We start from the raw sequence: 26327 nt of genomic DNA, 5'->3' as shown, positions 1-26327 counted from the left end.
CTGCTTGTGTGCGCGCTCTTTCTGATAAATAAATAAAATCTTTTTAAAAAATGCTAGGAAAAAGTGCACGGAATGATCTGAAAAACCACAGGAGTGCCCTTTTCTACCACAGATCTTTGGGCTTTAGAGGATGTGCTCAGGAGGCTGGCAGCTCTGCCTTTGGGCCCTGTGTCTGTGGTGTGTGCTCTTGGGGGTAGATGAGCCGAATCCACAGCTTAGCCATGCACAACCTGTCAGAGACTGATAAACCACGTTATTCCCACTCATGGAAGCTGGTAAGAATGGACACAACAGAAAAGTCTTCTCCTGTAAACGTAATTTCTGGTAAAGAACAAAAATGTACACAAAACATGTTGTATCATCTCTTAACTATGATAGCATTCCTTGGGTTCTTTCTAGCTGAGTTACTGATGAAGTCAAACTTTATGGGACACCTGGACTTAAATGCTCTGACCTCCCTGCTCCAAGTGCAAGGTCCTTGGGCTCCAAGCGTGGCCATTGCCAGGTGCTTTTTGGACACACAGCGGCTTGAGCCCTATCTCAGAGTTCCTGAATCAAAATCTGCATTTTTATAAGACCAGCTCATGACTCAAGTGTGCATTTAAATTTGAGAAACGTTAGACCTTGATCTTTTTTTTTTTTTTTTTTTTTTTTGGATTTCAGAGTAACAAGGTTTTTTGGTTTCCGCCTGTCTTCCATCGTAGACAGGTTTCATGACTGTATGTCTACACTGGGTACTTGATTTGCTCCTCAGGCTGTTCAAGGAAATGGCTCAGGAACTTGAGTTTCCGAAGTTAATTTAAAAAAAAGTTAATTCATAGAACATCTGCTGTAATTTGAACCATGTAAACCCCTCCCATTATAAGGGTGATTTGAGGGAGAGGACAAAGGGTTACCTCTGGGAAGATGCTGATTGACTAGACCCCAGACAGGGTCCCATAGGGTGGTATTACTTCGATAAAATCATTAGGATAATTTCTAGTTCATTGTTTTGTAATTTCATCAACTGCAGAGCTTGGCCTTTGAGAATGTCAAAGTTTTGCTGTATAAACTTACAAGAGATTCTGTACAAGCCAACATGCCAGTTAGTAACCAGAAAAAGAACATCTGTGCCGGTTTGATGTCGCACATTCGTTTGTCCTGAAGATTCACCCAATTAAGAAAACTACTTGGAAAACTTAAATAAATCTCGTCAGGGCTAAATCAGTTTGTTAATATTATGACTCTTACGGTTTAAAAGTATTCTAGATACGACTTTTTTTTTTAAGGTGTTTTACACCCTTATTGCTTTGGGGCTGGGGTGCAGGTGCTCAGGGGCCCTTGCAGGGGGCGGCCTGCTTCCTCCTCAGCATCCCCGGGTCTAGGTTGAACAGGATGGCGCAGGGATTCTGCGATCGGCAGGCATGCACAGATCTGGGCAGTCCCTGTTCTTGAAGATCACGTGTCTGATGCTGCTGAGGGGGGCCCGGGCATTCTTGTTGATGGTGGTCTGCCCGTAGGAAGTGGCGGGTTTCCACTGGCTGGACCTCCACTTCATGACCACCGCTACAGCCGTGCCATGGGGTTCGGGGTCTAAGCCTTGCAGTCTTGCGGTAAATCAGCAGGTTGTAGCAAAAATAACCTTCAGGTTATTGGGCTCGGTGTTGTGTGTCTGCTTGTTTCTCTTGATCAGGAAGCTGGAGCAGTTCCGCACGACCACCCACTGCAGGTGGGTGGAGACGGCAGCAGCAACTCAGAGTACTGTGGTGGAGATGGAAGGATTGAGTGTGTGTGTGCATATATGTGTGTGCACATGTATGTATCTATGTATACGTACATACATGCACATGTATATAAAAGCATATATATGTGGTTTTAAACCTTGTATGTTTTTTGTATATGAATGATCTATAAATATCCATTTAGGCCCATTAATCAGACATTCAAGAGGACAGCTTGGGTAACTTCCAGCCTGGATGTTACTGAACATTGATAGATTTTGGCCCTTAGGCATTTCTTTTTTTCTTTGTTTTTTAGAGTCTTTCTCTTCATTTGTCAGAGTCTTTCTCTGTATATATTTTGATATCATCATTTCTTAGTTTTCTGGGGAATCTGTCATCATTGTTTCCATGTTCTGTCTATACTAAAACCATTCTCAACTTATAAATATACCAACATTATAAATTTCTCTGCATAGGAGATAGTATGCTAGAAAAATCAACAGCATTCTTTCAGGAGATCAAGGAAGGCTTTCTAAAGGAGGGGAAGAGAATGATGAGGTGAAGGTCAAGGGAACCTCTTGGGAGAAGAATGGGGTAAGGCAGTTGACTCAGTGAATCAAGCAGCTTGGGCACTGTGGAGGATAAAAATAAAGTGTCAGTAATGCAGCCTGCCTCATACAAGTTTGAAATCTGTTTCAGAGACAAGAAGACATACACGAAATGCTTGGGGGAACAACTATAAGGCAGCAAATCACTGACTGCCAAATAAAAGACTCTTGTTTGTAGAGAGCTTTATACTGCACACAATTTATTTATAAATTCTATGTACAGATATACGCATACACACATACATACACATATTAAAAGGAATCGTGTGTAGTACAAAGCTCTCTGCAGGTAGACTGCAATAATGCTTTCAAATAGGAAGAAATTAGTAACAACCCCCCAAATCACAGAACAAGTAAATAGAACAAGCAAGAAGAGAGTTTAGGAATTTTAACTTTACAACCCAAATTACTTCAACTTCATTCAACAGTTTCTCTGTAATAGACACGATATGTTTCCTTAAAAGAAAACATGGTGGGTAAGATTCCTGTCATACTCTGGTGAAGGGGTTTGATTCATTAGGAGACATTTAATTTTACAAGAAATCACTGAACGGGTCAAAGAGGAGATGGGCTGGAGAATAACAGCAGAGCAACTTGGCCAAGTGTACTGAAGCGATCTGGAAGGGGCCACAGAGTCTGCAGAGAAGATGAGAGGTGAGGGTGCCTTAACGAAAGCAGCTTTGGTCAACGTAACAGAAGGGAAGGGATTGATACTAAAGATACTCGGGAGCCCCCGGGGGCAGTGGGGAACTAAATAAAATGTATCTGAAAATGATCTCAAAAGTTTTTGCTTAGGTTTTTGCCCACCAATATGAGTAAACACTGGAGGTTCAAAAATAAGGTGATGGACATTATGGGGCGCCTGAGTGACTCAGTCAGTTAAACCTCTGATTCCTGATTTTGGCTCAGGTGTGATTTCACAGTGGTGAGATAGAGCCCTGCGTGGGCTCTGTCTTGGGTGTGGAGCCTGCTTGAGATTCTGTCTCTCTCCCTCTTCCTCGGCCCCTCCTTCCAAAAAATAAATAAAAATAAAAGGTAAACAAGCCAAACTGATGTGCTTAGAGTACTGAGTCATTCATCCTTTTCCCCTTTATTGTACTTTGTCTTATTTTTCTTCTCTTCCTCTTTCTTTCTTACTATCTACTTGAGATGTTTAGAACTATATGACAGGCATTTCCTCAGCAAGAGATAGATCCTGGAATAAAAGTTTAAAAACACCAAAGATGAAATATCACAATCAAAAAATGCAGCGATTCCCTAACCTAGAGTCATTTGCATACCACCTCTGTGTTTTTGCCATGTGTACTGTTTGTTAGTTACTTAGCATTTTGGTTCAAATTGATTCATTTATTTTACTCATATATATATTTTTAGAAGGGAAGATTTTTTTTTTTTTTAATTTTAGAAAGAGAAAGAGAGAGAGGGTTAGGGAGGGGCAGAAGGAGAGGGAGAGAGAGAATCATGGAGCCTGACATGGAATTCGACTTCACAACCCTGAGATCATGACCTGAGCCAAAATGAAGAGTACAGACATTTAATTCTTTTTTTTTTTTTTTAAGATTTTATTTATTTGACTGAGACACAGTGAGAGAGGGAACACAAGCAGGGGGAGAGGGAGAGGGAGAAGCAGGCTTCCTGTTGAGCACGGAGCCTGATGCGGGGCTCAATCCCAGCACCCTGGGATCATGACCTGAGTCAAAGGCAGATGCTTAACGACTGAGCCATCCAGGCGCCCCTATATTTTCTAATTTCTAATGGTTACAGAATAGTCTCTTTTAAGGATACCTATATTGTCAGTTCTCCACTGGTAAACACTGCGTCCTTCCCATCGTTTTGCCCTCTAACCATACACACTGCAGTAACCACCGCGTGTTCCCTGCTGGAAGGGTGGACCGTGGAGTCAGACAGCAGAGATTAGGGTATAGCATCTCCACTGATTCACTGTGTGGGCTTAAGCAATTCACTTAACCTCTAAACCTCAGTTTCTTCATTGGTAGAAGGGGAATAAATAACAGACCTGCTTCACAGGTGTTTCTGACGATTAAATACGAATGTGTGTAGACCTTTAACATATGGGTTTATATTGTGGCAAGCACTCAATAGATTTTGGTTTTACTGATATTTGCTCATTTTAAAAATTTCTTCCTTACATTCTTAGTGGTGATGTTGCTGGGTTAGTAGAGATTATACACATATTTGAAGGCTTTTGACACATGTTGCCAAATTGTCTTTTCCAAATACTAATTTATGCTCCACCAGCAATATATGCCAGTGTTTGTTTCTGGAACCTTCACCCTTCGGGCTTGTTATTAAAAAAAAAATCATTGCTAGCATCTTGTTATTGTTTTAAATTAGCATTTCTTTGATTACTAGTGAGGTTGAATATTTTGGGGGCATTTATATTCTTTTGTGAATTGTCTTTTTAGGTCCTATGCCCTATTTTTTTTCTATTTGGCTTGCAAATTTGTCTAACTTTCTCTAAGAGTCCTTTACACAAAGATATTAATCTAACATGCCTGGCATTTTATTAAGAATATACTTCTGCGGTGCCTGGGTGGCTTAGTTGTTTAAGGTTTAACCTAATCCCAGACAATGGGGGGTGCCTGGGTGGCTCAGTGGGTTAGCGGTCTGCCTTGGGCTCAGGTCATGATCCCAGGCTACTGGGATCCAGTCCTGCATTGGGCTCCTTGCTCAGCAGGAAACATGCTTCTCCCCCTGCTTGTGCTCTCTCTCTCTCTTCTTGCCAAATAAGTAAATAAAATATTTTAAAAAATAAATAAAAAAATAAAAATGTACTTCCAGTTTGTCATTTGCATTTGAATTTCATGTAGATAACATGGCATGTTTCACCATTATAGGCTCTGGAAATACCAAACTCCTGGGGTTTCTTGGTGGGAATGAGATGAAGGTTGAGCAAATTAGGCCTCAGTTCTCTCATCTGTGAAATGAAAAGTTTGAACTAGAAAATTGCCGTTTATTTCCAGATTTGCAATTTTGTGATTTTATATAAAAAAAAAATTTGTCGGTTCAATATATAGGGTTATTTTAACTTCATATTTTATATTGATATGTAATTGTAATAACTGTAAACATAATTATTTCCTAAGCCGCTTTTATATGTCTTGAGACCCTTAAACAGAGGCTCTAAGTATACACATGCACACACACATATATATTTATAAATATAAAATAATGTTCTCTCAGGTCACAAAATTAAAATCTTATATATAGTTTGTTTTGTGCTAGATGAGTTGTTTATAATTCTCCTTTAAGGAATCCCTACTTTTGCATCATTGAGGCTCCTATAAATTACAGCCTTTTTTTTTTTTTTTTGGTTAAACAGGTGTTTGATGAAGTTAAGCCCACATATTCTAGCTTCAAGAGCAACTTTGTGAAGAGGCTGTCGGTGGAGGGTCCCATTGCCAGTAGCCCAATTACCACTAGATGGCGGCAAAGCCAAACCAGGGATCTGGCAGCCTGCTCCTTTGGGGAAGAGCTTTCAACCACTTACCTCCCAGAAGATTCTGGATCCGTGCTGAAGATAACGCCTGAGAAAGAGACTTTGATTCTAGGTGAGGTAATAGAAATTTCAGAGGCTATTTTAAAAATGTTAATGAAATAGATATTCCTGAGAGAATCTTTGTCTCGTAGAACTATCTAGTATGGCATTCATCAAGTGCTTTCCTTTTCTTCCTTTGAATGAGAAATTTTCAAGGTGGTGGGGGAGAGGAGTGGGAAATGAAACAAAACCAAAAGACAGTATGTAGTGTTTTAGATGCATTTTTGAGGTTTGTACTGGTATAGGATTTCTTTTCTAAAGATTATAATTATGTATATAAGATTTTTCAGTGGTCCCTTGGACCCTCTGAAGAACAAGTGATATGAATGGACATAAAAGATACTTAGTTTTAGAGGGTGACAGGACAGGGTTTTCTGTACAGTTAAAAGTCTGGTAAAGGGCTTTCTCAATCTTGAGAAGAGAACCAGTATGAATAATAATGATACAAATAACATTGACTGTTATTACTTTAATTTAGAAAGTATCTCACTGACATCATCTCAAACTATACTTACAGCATCTTTCTATAAAAGGGAGAGGGAGAGGCGAAGTGATTTGCTCATGATCGTAGAGTAGATGCCAATGATTAGGGAAGTAAGCACCCGACGGTGATTTCCTGGCAGGAGGAGCTTAGCCTGGGCAAACCAGACCCCTTTGCTCCATCATCTTAAACTAGGGAACTGTTTGTATCTATTCTTCAAATGTGCGAATTTGTTCTTTCCGAGCAGAGACAAAGCATTTCTGCTGCGGCTGTGGTGGGAGTCAGGTCTTTAATCTTGGCATTTCCTACAGAGGCCACTGAGGCAGTGCTCTCTTATGACCTTGGCATTCTGGATAAGGCCCTGTGCTGACTCTTCCTCTTTTCCCACCTCTGCCAGGATTTTGGAGAGATGAGGGGCTGTGGCTTCACATTCTATTGTGAAAGACATAATGGATTGATCACCAACCTAAGTGATTATCTTGTTTTGAAAAACAAAAGCTAAATGTCTTTCTTGCAGGATCCTACCAAGAACCACTGAAGACACCCATCAAAGGGACTTTCGAAACAAGTAACTCTTTCCATTTTTGCAAGGAAGCTCATGCGATGGATGGAGACTGGAATGAAACTGTTGCCTCAAAAGGCCGGGTAGGTAAAGGGAGAAAACTGACATCTCATATCCTGAGAAACTCAGACAAATGGGTCCCAAATGTGAGGAAGGAACTGGCTCAGCTGCTCTTACAAATCAGGAAGAAAATGATGGGTTCCTGACAAAAAAAATCAGTTATGGACATGAATAGCGGCACTTTGTTAAAAAAAAAATTAATACCCAACAAATATACAAATTTAGTTAGTATCAATCAAAAAAATGGAAATGAAACATAAAAAAGGTGAAGATTCAGATGACATGATACTATAGAGAAAACCCTGAAGACTCCATCAAAAGACTACCAGAACAAGACGGGATCAGGAGGGAGACAAACCATAAGAGACTCTTAACTTATGAAACAAACTGAGGATTGCTGGGGGGTGGGGGGGTAGGGATAGGGTGGTTAGGGTATGTACACTGGGGGGGGTATGTGCTATGGTGAGTGCTGTGAAATGTGTAAGCCCAATGATTCACAGACCTGTACCCCTGGGGCAAATAATACATTATATGTTCATTAAAAAAAAAGAAGATTAAAAAAAAAAAGACTACAGAACTGATAATAAATTAATTAAGTAAAGAAGCAGTATACAAAATAAGTATACAGATTTATCTGTTGCATTATATATAATGAAGCATGAGAAAGAGAAATTAAATAATCCCATTTATAGTTGCACCCCAAACAGTAAGATACCTAGGAATAAACTTAACCAAGGAGGTAAAAGGCCTGTACTTTGAAAAGTATAAAACACTGATGAAAGAATTTAAACACAAACAAATAAAAAGATATTTCATGCTGATGGGTTGAAAGAACAAATCTTGTCAAATGTCTGTACTACCCAAAGCAATTTCCAGATTTAATGCAACCCCTATCAAAAGATCAATAGCATTTTTCATAGAGCTAGAACAATCTTAAAATTTGTATGGAACTACAAAGGAGACAAGAATATGCAATGGGAAAAAGAAAACCCTTTCAACAAATGGTGTTGGGAAAACTGGACAGCTACATGCAGAAGAAGCAAACTGGACCACTTTCTAACACCATACACAGAAGAATCACAAAATGGGTTAAAGACCCATTAAATGTGATCTCTGAAACCATAAAATTCCTAGAAGAAAACATAGGCAGTAATCTCTTTGACATCAGCTGTAGAAACATTTTTTAAGATATAGTCCCTCCTCTGGCAAGGGAAACAAAAGCAATTTGGGACTATACCAAAATAAAAAGCTTTTGCACAGTGAAGAAAACCATAAAAAAATCCAAAGAAAATTCCAGAAAATTCACAGTGTTGAGCATTGTATAATGTATAGAATTGCTGAGTCATCCTATTGTACCTCTGAAACTCTTATAAAACTGTATGTTAATTATACTTGAATTAAAAAAAATAAAGATTTTTCTAAAGATGTAAAGATTAGAAATATAATGAAATTATACATATTATGGTATGCTCCCCCTCAGCCAAAATTTTTTTTATATAATCATTTCCAACTATTCAGTGACTTGATCTGCCCCCCACCCCCGGGTCTCTCAAGACAAGTTAAATTCTTCCTCTATAAGGTGGTCTTTTTTTTTCCTTAAAGACTTATTATTTCTTTATTTTAGAGAGAGAGAACATGCTAGTGGGATGAGGGGCAGAGGGAGAGGGAGAGATAGAATCCCAAGCAGACTCCCCACCAAATGCAGAGCCTGTGGAACTCGAGGCAGGACTCTAGGTGGGGATCCATCCCAGGACCCCAAGATCATGATCTGAAATGGAATCAAGAGTCAGATGCTTAATCAACTGAGCCACCCAGGCGTCCCTATAAGATGGTCTTTTAAATATTTCCCTTAAGTTATTGTTATTGTTGTTTTTTTGTGTCTTGACCAAGTTAATTTAGTTCCTTTAAGTATCTTATTTATTATTGTTTTAAGATCTTAGAGGAGTCTGATCTAAATCTTTGGCACATTAAATATCACTAGCATGTTTTCAGATTTATCAAACCCAATGAAGACCTTCTGAAGGAATCACGGTTTCATTTATAAAGCTTTAAGCTAGGAAAGTCATAAATTCTCATTTTGGGCAAAGTTACTCATTTAGTATGTGCTTCCGATGTTTGGCATATATATCTTGCTAGAGGAACAATATTGTGAATATGCCAATTGAAAACAAACATCTTAGGGCAGGTCTTTTGCCGAGTGCTTTCTTGTTGGTTAAGGGTTTGGAGGTGCAGATGGCCAGGAAGTTCTATGTCACTGGCGCAGGTTGACCTTACGCCCAGGCCAGGTTATTAGCACCATTGCTTTTCCACACTCTACGTCTTGCAGACTGCAGTTTTTACTGCTTTGCCCTCACAACTTCATTAGAGTCCCAGCATCACTGAAGAAGCTGGGAAGGTGATAATGGAAACCATTTCAATACTTCATATCAAGCATTTGTTATCATGACCAGTTAGAAGTCAGATGGCATCAGGAGTGGTGCAGATACACCGTGAGGTCTCTCACAATGACAGGAAATGTGTGTCTTCGAGTGGTCCTCAGAGGTCACATGGAGGGTATTTCTATGACAAGGGTCAACATAGCTCTGGAGATGTTCACAGTTATTATATACAGTCAGCTCTATGCCAAGCTGTTCCTTAAAGTAATAAGTAGATCTTACTGAGGGAAGAGCACCCTTGGATGCATGGGACAGAAGCGCCCTGTGCTGGGCAGTGCCTCAGTCAACTTTGTGCCAACTATGGGATTCTGAAGAGGGGACTCTCTGAAGAGTTACACTGATTTTAGGAATATTTTATATCAGCAGTTCTTAGTTGGGTATGATTTTGCTCCCCAGGGCTCCTCTGACAATGTCTGAAGACATTTTTGTTCATCACAACCTAGGGGGAAGGCCTCTAATAGACGGTCTGAGATATTGCTAAACGTCCTATAATGCACAGAACAGCTCCCACAATAACGAATTCTCTGCTGCCAAGTGCCAGTGGTGCTAAGAATGGGAAACCCTGCTTTATACTTGATTGTCCTAATTTGAATACTTAAAAATTCACTATTCACTGACTGGCAATGATGTAATATCTGGGAAGAAAACCAAAATCTCAAAACGATGCCAGTAAGAGAGACTGCTGTAAAAATTATGGTGATCCAATGGTTGTTTTACAGGAATAATCAGATAAATTATCATGAAGGAGAAAATAAGGAATTGTCTCTGCTTTAACTGTTCATTAAAATGTTTTTAGAAAATTCCATTAAGTATGTTTCTTTACACTTCCTACTAATTTTTTTTGTGCCCGAGTTTTCGCGTCTGAGAGACCACCCAGGAGCCAAGCACCGATGCAATCACACGAGGGTTTACTTGACAAGCTTAAGCTTGGGCCCAAGTATACCCAACGCAGTGGAGTAGGACTTGGACCCTGAACCGGATTACAGTCAGAGTTTTTAAAGGCAGAGTAGGGGTGGGCTCGGCGGTGGGTGAGAACAAAGGGGATATTCAGAAGGCTATCAGGGTAAAGAAGACTGTCAGGATATTGAAGGCCTGGTTACTATCAAGCCAAGGCTGTTTGTCCCCCTCTAATGAGGCACTAGCATGAAGACAGTTGGGAGTTTCCTGGTGGAATGTCACATTCCTCCTATCAAGCATCCTTGTTAGTGAGATTTAGCACTGGGACATTTATAAACCGAGGGAGACTCCTGTCTTGCAGGATTGTGATTTTTTACAAGTTAACTATTTGTTCACATATACTACCGAGCGGAGGGGAGCGGGTGGAGAGGGGGTGCAAGGTGCCAGCTTTTGCTTTGTCAAGATGGCTATACTTAAGTCAGGGCTAGACTCGAGGTGGGTACAGCCTTGTTTTTCTTGGCCTCCACAATTTTCTTTTCTTTTCTTTTTTAAAAAAGATTTTATTTATTTATTTGGCACAGAGAGACAGAGAGATAGAGAACACAAACGGGTGTGGGGTGGGTGGCAGGAGAGAGGGAAGCAGGCTTCCAGTGGAGCCAAGAGCCCGACGTGGGCCTCGATCCCAGGACTCTGGCATCATGACCTGAGCCGAAGGCAGATGCCTAACAACTGAGCCACCCACGCACCCACTACTAATTTTCTTATCTGTTTTTGATTGAAGTTGGGTGTAAGAATGTCAGAAATGCTTTTTATATACTGGCCCAAAGAGACAGCAATCAGATATTTGTATTCAGGGAAACTGAGACAAGTTACTTAAGATCTCCATGATTTGATGTTCTAATAGGTAAAGGTGTTAATGGAAAAGGACCTTTAAGATGATGAGTTCAATTCTGACATACTACAGATGAGGAAAATTAAGTCCCAGAGAAAATATAAGTAACAGAGTGAAAGAACACCTCTAGGTTGAATGCTGAGAGGCCCCCTTGAAAGAAACCTTCCTTAAAAATTAGCCTTACTAATGTTCAATTTTGTTGTCTTGGGGAGGTCTTTCAATTTCACCATGTACTAGAACTATCATAACATTTCAGTTCTTGCAGGCTTTGACCTTTAGCTGGTTTGTGGGCTAAAAGGATTTTTTGGTTAGAAGACTAAAAGAAGATTTTATTCTAGCTGAGGAATACTTGCCTATGGAGTTGCTGGGGAGATTAGAAACGATACACGCGAATGCTCAGCACTGTGTTCACTACATAGTGGTTAGGTAGTAAATAACAGCAATCGTAGCCTTGGGTGTGCTAATGTGGAAACCTTGAACTTCCTAGGAAATTATCAGTTTTAACACTCTATCATGCATAACATCTGAGATGTATGTGCCCATTTCTAGAGAAGTATTTCTTTGCTCGCTTTCAGAAATGCCTAAACCAGCTATTTTCGACCCAGAAGGTGGCTCAGTGGGTTAGTGGGCAAATGCAGCTCTGTGAGCAATCTCAGTGTGCCTGGAAAGGTATGGGCCAAAGATTTTCTGTTTGTCCTTCTTACCTTCCCTCCTACCCTTCTCTCTCCCTGCCTCCTTCATTTCTTCCTTACCTTAGAGTATGTTATTAGAATATGTTATGTTTATTAGACTAATCAATATAATTATAAAGTTTTGATAATTCTCCTAATTCTCTGCCTTGCCTGTCCCATCCCCAAGTCTCATTTCCTAGAGGCAATGACCTTTAGCTCTTCCAGCTCTTCCCCCTACTATTTACATCCATTTTTTTTAAAGATTTTATTTATTTATTTGAGAGAGAGAGAGAAAGAGAGAGAGCAAGCATGTGAGGGAGAGAGTCAGAGGGAGAAACAGACCTCCTGCTGAGCAGGGAACAGGACGCAGGACTCGATTCCGGGACTCCAGGATCATGACCTGAGCTGAAGGCAGTTGCTTGACCAACTGAGCCACCCAGGCGCCCTACATCTATTTTCTAAGTAGTCTTTGTAAACTGCTCTTTCTTGATATTTTAGACTTTATCGTAACTTTCTAGTATAGTGGGTAAGAACTTAGTTGTCCTGTTTCATTCACCTCCTTCAATCCACTTAGATCACATTTCCAAAAAGTAACCCCTCACATGGGTGAAAATCTGTATCTAACTTTGACTCCCCCAAAACTTAACTGCTCATAGCCTACTGTTGACTGGAGGTCTTAACAATAAGATAAACAGTTGATTAATACATATTTTGTATATCATATGCATTATATACTATATTATAAAAACAAGCTAAACTAGAAAAAATGTTATTAGGCAAATCATAAGGAAGAGAAGATACATTTACAGTGCTGTGCGGTATTTATTTAAAAAATCCACATGTAAGTGGACCCATGTGGTTCAAACCCATGCTATTCAAAGGCCATCAGCGTCAGCTTCAGGAGTAAAACAATGATTTGATATTTGTATATATTGCAAAATGATCACCACAGTAAGTCCAGTTAACATTCATCACCATTCATTGTTACAGAATTTCTTTTCTTGTGATGAGAACTTTTACGATCTACTCTTATTAATTTTCAAATATGCAATCCAGTATTACTAACTATAATTGCTATGTTTTACATTACATCTCCATTACTTAGTTTGTAACTCGAAGTTTGTACTTATTTTTTGAAAAACCTTTATTGGAGGTGCTTGAGAGTTTCTAGTAAATTTTAAGTTTTGCGCACAAATGCAGGTCTTTGTAGCTAACACCAAGGCAGTAACGATCTACTTCTTGGTATAGCGTTGTGAAGCTCTTAGGCCTTTTATCAGAAGGCATGTGGTTGTAAAGACCACAAATTACCTGGGTGGGCTCAGTGTTTATCAACGTATGTCATTCTCAGTTTGATCACAAGCCAAGTGGTGGGACAGATGAAACGATGGTGGCCTGTGGTTTAGACTTAGGTGGGTCTTTTGATGAGAACTAAAACTGAACCCAAGATAGGACCCTGACCTCAGATCATTATGTGTAAAACTAGCCAGAAGTACCTGTGTGCTCTGGTTCAGAAACAGTGAGACAAAGAGTCAAAATAAATGAATCAATAGATATTTACTGACAAAGACTCAGAGTAAGGCTTATGTCTCTCAGCTAATTGTTGATGTGCTAGACAAATGGATACGCAAAAATGACTGTGATTTTAAGATCTCAAGTGACAGAATAAACAAATATTCAGGAAAATATAGTGTTTCTGTGTGCTTCCCACAAGTTACGTTACATTTAGGTCTGGCACTCATGTGTTTTTTATTAAAAATTGCCATGAATTATTTTTAAAATTTCTGTTTAACACTGAAGAATTTTTTCCCTTCCCTTCTCCTGCAACTTGTAATTCAGTTTTATTATGATGACTACTTTCTTTTTCACTTTGTTATGTCTTAATACCTGCATAGATATTATGCTTATGGGATCATAAAGATACGTGGAATTGTTTGTTCTTTATAGGCTGCAGAGATGGAGTCAGAGATGAATCCTTCTATCTTAAAAGATTCAGGAATCTAGACTATTCCATACTCCAACCAGAAGTGAAGATTCATCTTACTGGTCTTCGAAATGACTATTGTAAGTTATTATTTAGACCATGAATTGAAAAGTTGGAGTGACAAAATATATCCTGTACTGTGGCATAAACTTGAAATTTGCTTCTGGAAGAATCCAATGACCCTTGTGCCTCATGTCCCAAGGCTGTACTACCCAAATATAGTTAATGTAATTTGGCTTTTCCTTGTACAAATTTCATGTGTGGAATGGGTATTTTTGGTGTTGGTGGGATATGAGAAATACACTTTTTTTTTTTTTCTGTATTAGAATGAACTGTGAGAATGGGAGCCTATTCTTAGGCATATATTTTAAACATGGATAAATCTAATCAGTCAAACAGCCACATTGGGTCTTCTTGTTATGTGCCTAATTTATAATCTAGTTGGGAGGACAGGACTTTTTAAAAAAATATTTTAATTATTTGAGAGAGAGAGTGAGTGAGAGAAACAACATGAGCAGGAGGAGGACCAGAGGGAGAGGTAGGAGAAGCAGACTCCCTTCTGAGCAGGGAACCCGGTGTGGGGCTGGATTCCAGGACCCTGAGATCATGACCCAAGCTGAAGGCAGACACTCAACCAACTGAGCCACCCAGGTGCCCTGGGAAGACAGGACTAACTCAATGGAACGTCTACCAACATGCTAGTATAGAATAGAAGTAATGAATTGTGGAGTAAAAGGAGCTATAATGATTATAAGTAGTTCAGTGATCTTTGCATCTTTGTCTGAAAAGACTTTGTGGAGATATTGAGCTTTGAGCTGGGTCTTGAAAAATGGGTAGGTTTTGGAGGGATGGGGGAGAGAAAATAGAGCATTTTCAGCAATGTTAACAATGTGAGCAAGGGCAGGATGTTGGTAATTAATGATAATGGCAATGAAGAGGATACAGTGGGGGACTGGCAAATAGGTAGGTAGATGCAAATTTTATAGTTACACAGGTCCCCGTAACCCCCTTAACTTTTTTTAGGTTATGGCAGTTGTCATATATTTTACATCTACATACATTGAAAACTCTACCATTGTTAAAAATTTTACTCCAAGAAGCCATACATATATGTATTTTAAATGAAAGAGGAAAAACTGTCTTCATATTTACCCAAATATATAGCAATTCCATGCTATTTCTTTCCATGAAAGAGAATTTCATTCCTGATGATCCAAATTTCCCTCTCATATAATTTTCTTCAGCCTGAAAGCTTCTGTTAGCATCTTTCAGATAAGGTCAGTTGGCAAAGACTTCTGGTACACTTTTTATATTCTGTTTTATGATATTTTTGGTGCCTGTAGAATTCTGGGTCGCTAGATTTTTTCTTTTAGCATTTTAAACATATTATAAGGACTTCTGGCCTCCATAGTTTCTGGTGAGAGTTCTAAGGTAATTTGAAGACTTATTCTTTTGCTTCCAAGACCTGAATCTAATTACACATATGAGATCTTTGGATATTATTCCAAAGGTCCCTGAAGTTTGCTCATTTCTTTTTCAAATTTTTTTCTACATGTTCTTCAGATAATTTCTGTTGATTTATATTCAAATTCAGTGACTCCTCTGTCATTTCCATTCTGCAACCGAGCCCATCCAGAAGATTTTTCAGATATTGTAATTTTCAGTTTCAAAATTTCCACTTTACTGTTTTTTTTTTTTTTTAAGATTTTATTTATTTATTTAACAGACAGAGATCACAAGTAGGCAGAGAGGCAGGCAGGGAGAGGGGGGAAGCAGGCTCCCTGCCCAGCAGAGAGTCCGATGTGGGGCTCAATCCCAGGATCCTGGGATCATGACCTGAGCTGAAGGCAGAGGCCCTAACCCACTGAGCCACCCAGGCGCCCCGTATGGCTTCTATTGCAGTTTTATTTTTATAGTTTCTATTATCTTTGTATATAGAACAGTTTCTATTTTTTTATTCCTCTGCTGATATTTTCTCTTTTCATTCAAGTATGTTTTTTCTTTACCTCATGGAGAATATTCTTTTCTATTCTGTGTGCATATTCTATTGGAACTGCTTTAGCATCTTTGTCTGATAATTCCTATACTTAATTCATCGTAGGGTTTTCATCTATTAATTATGTTTTCCTTGTGTCCAGTAATCTTGAATCGTGTTCTATACGTTGTAGATTTTATGTGGTATTAACTCAGGCTCCTGCAGAGAATGTTGCCGTTTTTGTCTTACCTTTAATTTTTTTATTTTTTAAAAAAGAGTTTATTTATTTGACAGAGAGAGGGAGAGAGAGAGTGTGTGCGCTCACAAGCAGGGGGAGGGGCAGAGGAAGAGGGAGAAGCAGGCTCCCCACTGAGCAGGGAGCCTGATGTGGGGCTCCATCCCAGGGCCCTGAGATCATGACCTGAGCTGAAGGCAGATATTTTATCAACTGAACCTCCCAGATACCCCTGTCTTAGTTACATTTATACCTTAAGTTTTGTCTTGCCTTTTGTGGGTGGTGTTTTGAGTCTCAGATCAGTTTCTTCTGCCTTGACTATGCTGGTTTGGGTCTTTCCCTCATATATACAGATCAGAGTCTAGGCTGAGTCCTAAATAGATGCTTCACTCAGTTCGGTTCTCAAAGCCTTTGCTAAGCTGATCTGAGTTTTCCCTAAAAACATGATTTCAGGGTTAGGCTGAGATGTGCGTGGGTTCCTACATTCACAACTAGAGTTGTGTAGCTCTCTTTCTGTGGCTCTCTCCCCTTCAGGACTTTCTCCACACATTTTGGCCACCTCAGGCTCCTTTTCTTGGCTCCTCTCACCAGAAAGATGGTGAGCTTTCTATCAGAGCTTTAGCTGCTGGTGCTGTTCTGTGACTGGGGCCCACCCTCTGGCAAAACCATGTGAGAAAAAAAGTGAGAAACTCACCCCTGGGCAGGTTGCTTCTTCTGGTTTTGACTCCCTTACTTAGTTAACTGCATTTGCTTATTTTCCAGTTCTGAGGAAGGGTTTTTTTTTTTTTTTTTTAATACTTTGTTCAGAGTTTATAGTTGTCATCAGTGGGAGAGGTGGTCATGGGTGGCTTAGGCCACTGTAGTGGAGCTGCTGTGCCTCATAGTTTTGTATTGAGATGTATCAATGAGGAGAAGAATTTTTGTCTTATAAGAAATAAGAAAGGGTTCTATGTCAACTATATCTCAATTCAAAAAAGAAATAAGATAGGATACATCTTAATATGTGGTCATACAAATATGGTTTCTTTTGGCAGTCAAAGAGTTCTAATAGTAGAAACTGGAGAGTAGAGCTAGGAATTTCTAGGTATCACTTATAAGCTAGTGATCACTTCTTCTAGATAGACTGTAGTTGGGTGGTATTTTTGGTTTAAAATGATAGTGGCATCTTTCATATGGATGAAGGATGTCTCTGTAAGGGTTAGGTGTTTTTCCCCTATGTTTATTGCAGTATTATTTATAATAACCAAATTATAGAAGCAGCCCAAGTGTCCATTGATAGATGAATGGATAAAGAAGATGTGGTATGGGGGTGCCTGGGAGGCTCAGTCATTAAACATCTGACTTTAGCTCAGGTCATGATCTAGGGGTCCTGGGATTGAGCCCCACATCAGGCTCCACATTCAGTGGGGAGTCTGCTTGTCCCTATCCCTCTACCCCTCCCCATGCCTGTGCTCTCTTTCTTAAATAAAAAATAAAATCTTAAAAAAAGATGTGTTATGTTTTAATACACATATGCTTGAATTTTATTCAGCCATAAAAACCCCCAAATCTCTCCATTTACAACAACATGTATGGATCTAAGTGAAATGCATCAGTCAGAGAAAGACAAATACCATACTATGAAGAGACAAACCAAAAAGCAGACTCTTCATTATGGAGAACAAACTGATCCTTGCCTGAGGGGAGATGAGTGGATGGGATGGGTGAAACAGGTGAAGGGGGGATTAAGAGTATACTTATCATTATTAGCACTGAGTGATGTGTAAAATTGTTGAATCACTATTTTGTATACCTGAAACTAATATAACACTGTATATTAAGTACACTGGAATTAAAATTAAAAAAAAAAAGGCCAGATAATTTCAATAAAAAATATGCTTTTAATTTTTAGTGATCTGTTAGATAAAATCCATGTGTACTAATAATGGTAGATGAAACTTCCAAGTTCTCGAAATGACTCTAAATAAATACATTTGATTATGAATAGTAAGATTATTATTCACTAGACTGTGACTCTTGATACAGAATTCTAGTTTTTATTTTTGAACTTCTAATGATCTGTTTACCTATGTGATTCTATTTCCCAGTTGATCATGGGAAAGGTATTAATTTTATTTATCTGTAAAAAAAGTTGGTTAGTTGAAAATATTTTTTATTTGGCTAAAATTATTACTCTAATATTAGTGAAATGCCTTTCTTATAGATCTAAATACTCTAGATTGGAATTTTCAAAATCTAGTTGCTATAGCCCTTGGATCCTCTGTATTCATCTGGAATGGGGAAAACTACAATGTGATTGAAAATATAGACCTACCTATCAATTGTAACTATATATCTTCTGTGTCCTGGGTAAAAGATGGAAACTGCCTGGCAGTTGGCACCAGCGAGGGAGAAGTACAGGTAATGGGCAGTTTTTTTTTTTTCCCTCAAAATGTGCTCTGTGTAATTGCTAGATAACTAAAACTGACCTTTAATAACAAATTAATATACAATAGAGACTCTATATTAGTTGTGGTGCTTGAAACTATGGGGAGTGAGAAGATATGGGATTCTGGTTCTTTTCTGAATGACATTTAATGAGGACTTAAGGATACTCAACCTAGCTTTTGTTTCTTTTTTTCTTCACACAATCTCCTTCTGCTGTATTGACCTTTTTTTTTTTTAAGATTTTTATTTATTTATTTGACAGACAGAGATCACAAGTAGGCAGAGAGGCAGACAGAGAGAGAGAGGGGGAAGCAGGCTCCCCGCTGAGCTTGATTCCAGGACCTTGAGATCATGACCAGAGCTGAAGGCAGAGGCTTTAACCCACTGAGCCACCCAGGCACTCCTGTATTTACCTTTTTAAAAGTATTTTTTCCCCCAAAGATTTTATTTTTTTTAAGTAATCTCTACACCCAATGTGGGGCTTAAACTCACAACTCTGAGATCAAGAGTGGCATGCTCCTCTGATCAAACCAGCCAGGTGCCCCTACAAGTCTTTTCTCTTGTATTAAAGTTGGGTTTGTAGAATCCCCAGGGTTAGGACTTCAGAGAGAGAAAGATAACCTTCAACTCTCCTTTTTCACCTCAAGCTATGATCAGGAGTAGAGTCACTTAAAATGAATGAATTTTTTTTTTTTTCTGATAGGCTCTCTGAAATGTGAATTTACCCAGTTTCCATCAATCTATTTAACTTCTCATGTATTATTATTACTAACAATACTGTAAACAATATGGCTCATGTGTTCAGTGTGCCTTTGGAGGGTCACAGATGGCTCTCACTGCTTTCTCATCTCTACAGTGATACTGGATGCTATGAAGGTTATATCACGATTTCTTCTCACACCAAAGTTCTCATTTTTCATACGGGTCAGAGTATCGTATATAGGTGGCAGGAAGGGAATCTCTTAGCCTTTCGGTGGATTTCCAGATATGAAACTAGAAATGTGAGAGCCATTCTCAAGCTGTGGCTGCCCATTGAATTCACCTGGGGAGCTTTAAAGCAATGTCGTAAAATAAACTCCGTATCCACAGACTCTACCTCCGTTATTAAATCAGAACGGCTAGCATGAATGGTGAGCCCCATCGGTGATGTCATATACAGACAGTGTTGAGAAATGCTGCCCAGGGTTAAAGGAGCTGAGCTTTCCCTTAGTACAAGGGCTGGCAGTAGTAACATTAATTGCTATCAGGCCTTTAAGAAGACAGTGGACTGTGAAAAAGACAATGCTATGTAACTCTGTTTATTTTTTGTTTTCAGTTATGGGATGTGGTAACTAAAAAGCAGCTGAGAAATATGCTTGGTCATTTGTCGGTGGTTGGGGCTCTGAGCTGGAATGACTGTATTCTCAGCAGGTAAGAAGCATCTTAATGGAATGAATTATATTTGTCTCACAGAGTGATTATGGGTGCTGAGTGAACAGAACTATAATATTTAAAACCAGAAGCAAAAGCAAAACCAACCGCAGCCAAACAGGATATTGGTTAGGCAGTTATGATCCTACCTTCTTGAATATCCTGCTCCTCTGGTGATGTAAGTGGTCCAGTGGCCACAGGCACCAGGTTGGCTATGCGCCTGCACCATGTGCTGGTACTGGAAAGTAAGGTTCAGGATCCACTAAATTGTTCAGACAAAAGGTAAAACTCTGTTTAAGCAAAAAGTTTCTCTGCACCAAGTAATACCTACCAGGAGGATAATTTTGTTGAAAACAAGTATTTAATGCTGTCAGGATCAATAATTTGGAATATGGTAAGCTTTCTGGGGCACATTTCCCATTCATAGATCCACAGATGTTAGAGCTGGATGGAACCTCATAGATCAGCCAGTTCCACAGTTCTCACACTTGAGCACCCATCAACATCCTCTGAAGGGCTCCTTACAACACAGATTGCTGGTCCGTCTCTAGGAACTTCTGATTCAGTAGGTCTGGAGGGGCTCTGATAATTTGCATTTCTAATTTCTGAAGTGATGCTCATGCTTCATCACTTTTGAGAACTACTGATTTAGTCTAACTAACCAGAAAGTTTAAATGACTTGTTCGTACGATCTTACATAATTGCTTTTAACAATTGCCATTCATTTTTTTTTAAAAGATTTATTTATTTATTTGACAGATAGAAATCACAAGGAGGCAGAGAGGCAGGCAGAGAGAGAGGAGGAAGCAGGCTCCCGCCGAGCAGAGAGCCCGATGCGGGGCTCGATGCGGGGCTCGATCCCAGGACCCTGGGATCACGACCCGAGCTGAAGACAGAGGCTTTAACCCACTGAGCCACCCAGGTGCCCCTGCCATTCATTTTTTAAAAAGATTTTACTTTTTATTTGAGAGAAAGAGAGCACAAGCAGGGGGAGCAGCAGAGGGAGAGGGAAAAGCAGACTCCCTGTTGAGCCAGGAGCCCCATGTGGGACTTGATCCCAAGACCCTGACATCATGACCTGAGCCAAAGGCAGAGGCTTAACCAACTGAGCCAACCAGGTGCCCACGGCCATTCATTTATTTTTTTTTTAAGAATTTATTTATTTGACAGAGAGTGAGAGAAGGAGAGAGAGCACAAGCAAGGGGAGCAGCAGAGGGAGAGGGGGAAGCAGGCTTCCTGCTCAGCAGGGAGCCTGATGCAGGACTCGATCCCAGGACCCTAAGATCATGACCTGAGCTGAAGGCAGAGGTTTAACCCACTGAGCCACCCAGATGCCCCACCACTGCCATTCATTTTTATACTGTAGTTCTTAAGGTAGGTTTAAATTAAATAAATTCCAAGGTCTTTTACAATTTCTTTAAGTACCTGAGATATAAACAAGATTTCACTATCTTGTGATTATAGGTCAAACTTAAAGCTGCTTAAACAAAATAGCACATAAAGGGCTATTTACTGTGCGAAGTTGTTATAGTGAGGTCAGTTCTCTATTTAAATTCCTTTTATAGTCTGTGTTGTTTAAATTTGGTTTTATTATCCATGAACAGATCCTTTCTTATAATAGCAGCTAATATTTTTGGAGTAATGTGTGCCAGGCTTGCTATACTCTTTATGTGTTTTAATCCCTGCAGTAATTCTGCGTCGAGTTGTTTCTAATCTCCAACCAACCTGTTGCTAATGAATCAACTGAGACACTAGCCTGAGGTCACATGGTTAGTAAAAGGGGCAGAGTCGGGCTTTGAGCCCAGGTGGTCTGGCCACAGATCCCATATTGTTCATCAGAAGGCTGTTCAGTGTGGTGCTTGAATCATTTTTAAAAAGACGACTCTGGGGGTGCCTGGGTGGCTCAGTGGGTTAAGCCTCTGCCTTCGGCTCAGGTTATGATCTCAGGGTCCTGGAATCGAGCCCCGCATCGGGCTCTCTGCTCAGCGGGGAGCCTGCTTTGCCCCCCATCCAACCCCCCAACCTTCCCCCCGCTCCGCCTCTCTGCCTACTTGTGACCTCTGTCAAATAAAGAAATAAAATCTTAAAAAAAAAAAAAAAAAGACGACACTGGGGCACCTGGGTGGCTCAGTGGGTTAAAGCCTCTGCCTTCGGCTCAGGTCATGGTCTCAGGGTCCTGGAATTGAGCCCCACACTGGGCTCTCTGCTCAGCAGGGAGCCTGCTTCACCGCCCCCCCCTCCGCCTGCCTCGCTGCCTACTTGTGCTCTCTCTGTCAAGTAAATAAAACTCTTTAAAATAAATAAATAAATAAATAAAAAGACAACACTGGATTTTGAGAAATTTCAGAAATAGTTGTAGGTAGTTGTTTACTTGTTCCTTGGAGAAAATTAAATTAGTCTGGGAGGAGTTCATTATCTTTGATAAAGTGATATGATCTTTATCATTCTTTGGATCCAAATCACTACAAGTAAGTAGAGATTATCTCCTGATTCCGAATCACATTGCAGTTTGCTGTGACAGTCAGAGAGTTTTATACTCTTTTTAGACATGAGTGGCACTAACAAAATTAATAGTGATTTGTAGCTTAACAGAAAAAGGAAATAATACATTTCTATCTCTGACATTTCACTATAAATATATATTGCATTGAGATAATATGAAATATTCTGAATTCCAGAAACATTTCGTATGTTCAGTACATAAAGAACTCCCTGGAGAAATATGGAAATCTTTAAAATTTATCATTTCCATAGCTGCCTGCATCATATTGAAGTCATTAGAAGTATCTGTCAAAATGGGGTGCCTGGGTGACTCAGTTGGTTAAGTGTCTGCCTCTGGCTCAGGTCATGATCCAGGAACCCTAGGATCGAGCCCCATATCAGGCTCCCGGCTCAGTGGGGAGCCTGCTTCTCCCTCTCCCTGGCCCCTGTCAACCCCATTCTCTTACTTGCTTGCATTCTCATTTTCTCTCAAATAAACAAACAAACAAACAAACAAATAAAATCTTAAAAAAAAAAGAAGTATCTCTCAAAGGATATCATCTCATTATCCACATTTGAAACTTTGCCACAGAAATTTTTTTCGCTTGTGCGAATAGTCACCTAGGCAGAATACTCTATCCTTATGAACCCAACGAATGTTCAAAAACTGTGTCTTGAATCTGTCCTGTGGGGTCTTTTGGTAGTTTGAACTATGCTTTCTTTCATGTTTTCAAATGCTTATTAGCAATAGGGCTTGAGTTTTCTGTCAGGAACCTGCCCCTTTACCTCTGTGCAGCGGGTCGAGGCTGGGCCGTGTTTATCATCACGACGTTCGGGTCACCCAGCATCACGTTGGAACACTTCACCACAAGCAAGCTGTCTGTGCTCTCAAGTGGTCCCCTGATGGCAGGCTGCTTTCCAGTGGCTGTAGTGATGGACTGCTGACGATATGGCCCCATGACCCGGGTGCAAAAGCCCAGGTTCAACCCCTGAAAGTCATAGCCCAACCTACAGCAGTCAAGGTAAGACATCCAATAGCTTTCCAGGTTGCTGTCTACTCAGAGATCACTGAGCATCCTTCACACCTGAGAACAAAGCCATTAAGCTAATGCTCTGAGATTTTTCTTCCCCTAGAATTTGTTTTGGATTTTGCCATCATTCTCTTGAAAGACAACCCTATTTATACCCTCCATGTGTCTGATTTTGTGGTTGTAAGTAACTGAAACCAGAGGTAAACGAGAGCTTCTGCAAACAAATGTAAATATATTTTCTCTTTCGACAGAGGAGTCCTGGGTACATACAGCTGCTTTCAATACCGTCCAGACCTAGGGCCTTAAATGATGTCATTAAAACTCTTTCTCTTTGGCTCTTGGCTCTGCCTGTCTCTGCTGAGTTTCATTCTTTATTCAGACATTTTGTGGGCAAGATGGCTCTTAGCAGCTTCAAATTCAGATCCTCCCAGATGGAACTGATTAAGAAACTACGGTTCCTTGTTACTCTGATAGAAAAGTCCCAGAACTCTGGTGTGACTTTGGGCACATTCTCCTCTCTCAGCAGTAACTGTGGTCAGACAGATGGGTACACTGGCTGTCCAGACCTACCTGAACTCACACCCCTGAAAGGACACCCACTGTGAAAAGGAGGAGGAGAAAGGATGCTTCAGAGTTAAACCAATATTCCATCAAGCTCTGCATAATATTTTTTTTAAATTTCTCTGTATTTTAAATTCTTATTTCTAGTAAAAAAAACCACCACCAACAACAACCTGTACTTTCATTCCTTTGGCATCACAGATATATGTATTGACCTCAACATTGTCCCAGAATATTTATCACTCACAGAACAAAGAAATGGTTCTACTTTATTACCTCTGAACAAATTTGTTAGAATGAGAACTTACCAAGTTAACACAGAGTTTCCTGATACAGGGTGTAATACGTCTTACCAGCTGCTAACGCATGGTAGTGGCTCAGTACTCTGGCTTATGGTTTTAATATCCACAGGACATTAAGAATGATTTAAGGTCCAAATTCCCATCTTTAATGATTTGAGAGAAATCTAGGGAAAATGTATGTAAAATACTCTGTCTGCGAACAAAATACAAAAACCAAATAAAGCAAACTAAAAAACAAAAAACAAAAAAAAAAAACACCAAAAACCCAACACGTGAAAAACCCAAGACAAGCAAAACAAGTTACTTTCTTATGTGCCTTGTCAGAAATACAGCAAATTGAACCAAGGGCCTCTGAAGTCTGAGCGAGCCAAGCCTTGGGCAGCTAATGGCAGGATGGACATGCAGATAAGAATACATGGATAAATACAATGGAAATATTTATTAGACTGTCCTTTAAAATTAGTGTTACTCATCATTTCAATTGTCAGCATAAATATGCAATACTGAACCTTATTTTTCAGGATTACCTGTAGTCATTTATAAGGAAGTAAATCAACAGCAATTTTCCTTTCTGAAATGTATTAGGAGTTGAAATGCATGAGAGTTTTGGGGGTGCAAGCAATCATGTGTGGCTCCATTTTGTCCTTTCTTCTCTGACCTAGAACCTAAAGACACAGGTAGACAAATGAGAGAAAAATTCATTTCATCATCAGATTTCAGGGGGCACATGTCACCTATTCTTACATGTCACAGCAGATTCTTACCCCATAGGACATGTTGAGTGTAGTTTTTAAAATATATTATTGGGTGATTTTTTTTTTGTTTAAAATATTGGCAAATTGTTCTCAAAATTTGAGGAAGGCACCTAATAGGTGATTTCTAGTCCCTTAGAAGTAATCTCTAGAGAGTGCCTTTGCTCCTGCCTTTAGATCAGAGCTCCAGGAGAGCCGTGGTATATGGTGTGAAGTGTGTCACCTTCACAAGTTCACTTCCTCCAAGCCTGAGCTGCCTGTGTGATTATTTGAACTTTCAAGGCCATGGATTGGTGTCCCTGGCAGTCTGCAGTCCTTGCTGTTGGAGGCGGCATGGAAGATGGACACTTACATGTCTTGGACATAAATACTGGGCAAAGCATCCAGACCCCAAGCACAGACTCACAGGTAAACATCTCTGCTGGAGTCTGCCTTCTCTTTGATCTTCTAGAACCTTGTGAAAACGATCGCTGTTAGAGCACAGGACCCAAACACATCTCTCTGTACTTGTGAGTCTATAAAGACTTCAGTTCTTGGCAGTTTGTTTTTGTAGAACGTTTCTCTGTGGGTTGCAAGTTGATTTGTGTATCTTTTCCTTCCCCCTCTATTCCCCACACTTTCCTTCTTTCTCAGCACTGCTTTGACTGTGCTCAAATTTGTAGGTTCATTGCACCCAAACCTATTTGTATGCTTAATCTTCTGTTGGCTTGGGATCAACTTTCCTAAAACTAAAATAGTTCCTCTCACACCTTAACCCCAGCTGTGGACTGGAGGAGGGATGTGGACAGAACATATCACCTGGTATCCATTTGAAATACATTCATAATGCATCAGACATTGCTATAACTCTGTATTTTTTTTTGGCCATTATTACAGATTTGTTCCCTAATTTGGCTACCTAAGACAAAGGAGGTTGCAAGTGGCCAAGGTAGTCCCAAGAATGATGTGACTGTGTGGGCCTGTCCTGGTCTGTCCAGGTCACGTGGATTTTTGGGTAAGCACACAGGTGACTAAAATGCATGTTCCCATTGCTAAGTGAGCTGTCACTGGCAGGAAAAGCCCTGAGTCAAAGATCTCCTCTGGCTTTTTAAAGTATTTATTTTATCAGGAAAAAAGACCTACATCCACCCCATCTCAGGGTGTCCGTAGATGAGTATTTCTGAATTTGACTCAGACTGTTCATCGCTTAGAATGGTCCTGTCTTCTCCTCTTGCTTACATGCATGGATGAAGAGTGATGATCAGGGAGAGTTTCCAAATGCTTTTTGAACTCTGGAATTAGCATCATAACTCATCTTTCCTTATTTT

At 39.9% G+C, this 26327-nt stretch overlaps 1 protein-coding gene and 1 pseudogene across 1 annotated transcript in view; one reads left to right on the top strand and one right to left on the bottom strand.

The window, feature by feature from the left end:
- The window catches only part of LOC111156929 (cell division cycle 20B), a 39872-nt gene that overhangs the window by 13242 nt on the left and 303 nt on the right, over positions 1–26327 (top strand). Inside the window, exons 3-11 of the mRNA XM_022518077.1 lie at positions 5652–5880; positions 6866–6993; positions 11770–11863; positions 13810–13926; positions 18260–18489; positions 19799–19893; positions 23171–23396; positions 25303–25428; positions 25897–26014. Of these exons, the coding sequence (XP_022373785.1) occupies positions 5652–5880; positions 6866–6993; positions 11770–11863; positions 13810–13926; positions 18260–18489; positions 19799–19893; positions 23171–23396; positions 25303–25428; positions 25897–26014 (1363 nt within the window). The remainder of the gene's footprint in view (positions 1–5651; positions 5881–6865; positions 6994–11769; positions 11864–13809; positions 13927–18259; positions 18490–19798; positions 19894–23170; positions 23397–25302; positions 25429–25896; positions 26015–26327) is intronic.
- Positions 1311–5246, bottom strand: LOC111156889 (annotated as a pseudogene).

This window comes from Enhydra lutris, unplaced genomic scaffold, assembly GCF_002288905.1.
Source record: "Enhydra lutris kenyoni isolate GAN:26980312 unplaced genomic scaffold, ASM228890v2 scaffoldscaffold50, whole genome shotgun sequence".
NCBI classification, from domain to species: domain Eukaryota; kingdom Metazoa; phylum Chordata; class Mammalia; order Carnivora; family Mustelidae; genus Enhydra; species Enhydra lutris.
This window is presented reverse-complemented; position numbering and strand designations above follow the sequence as displayed.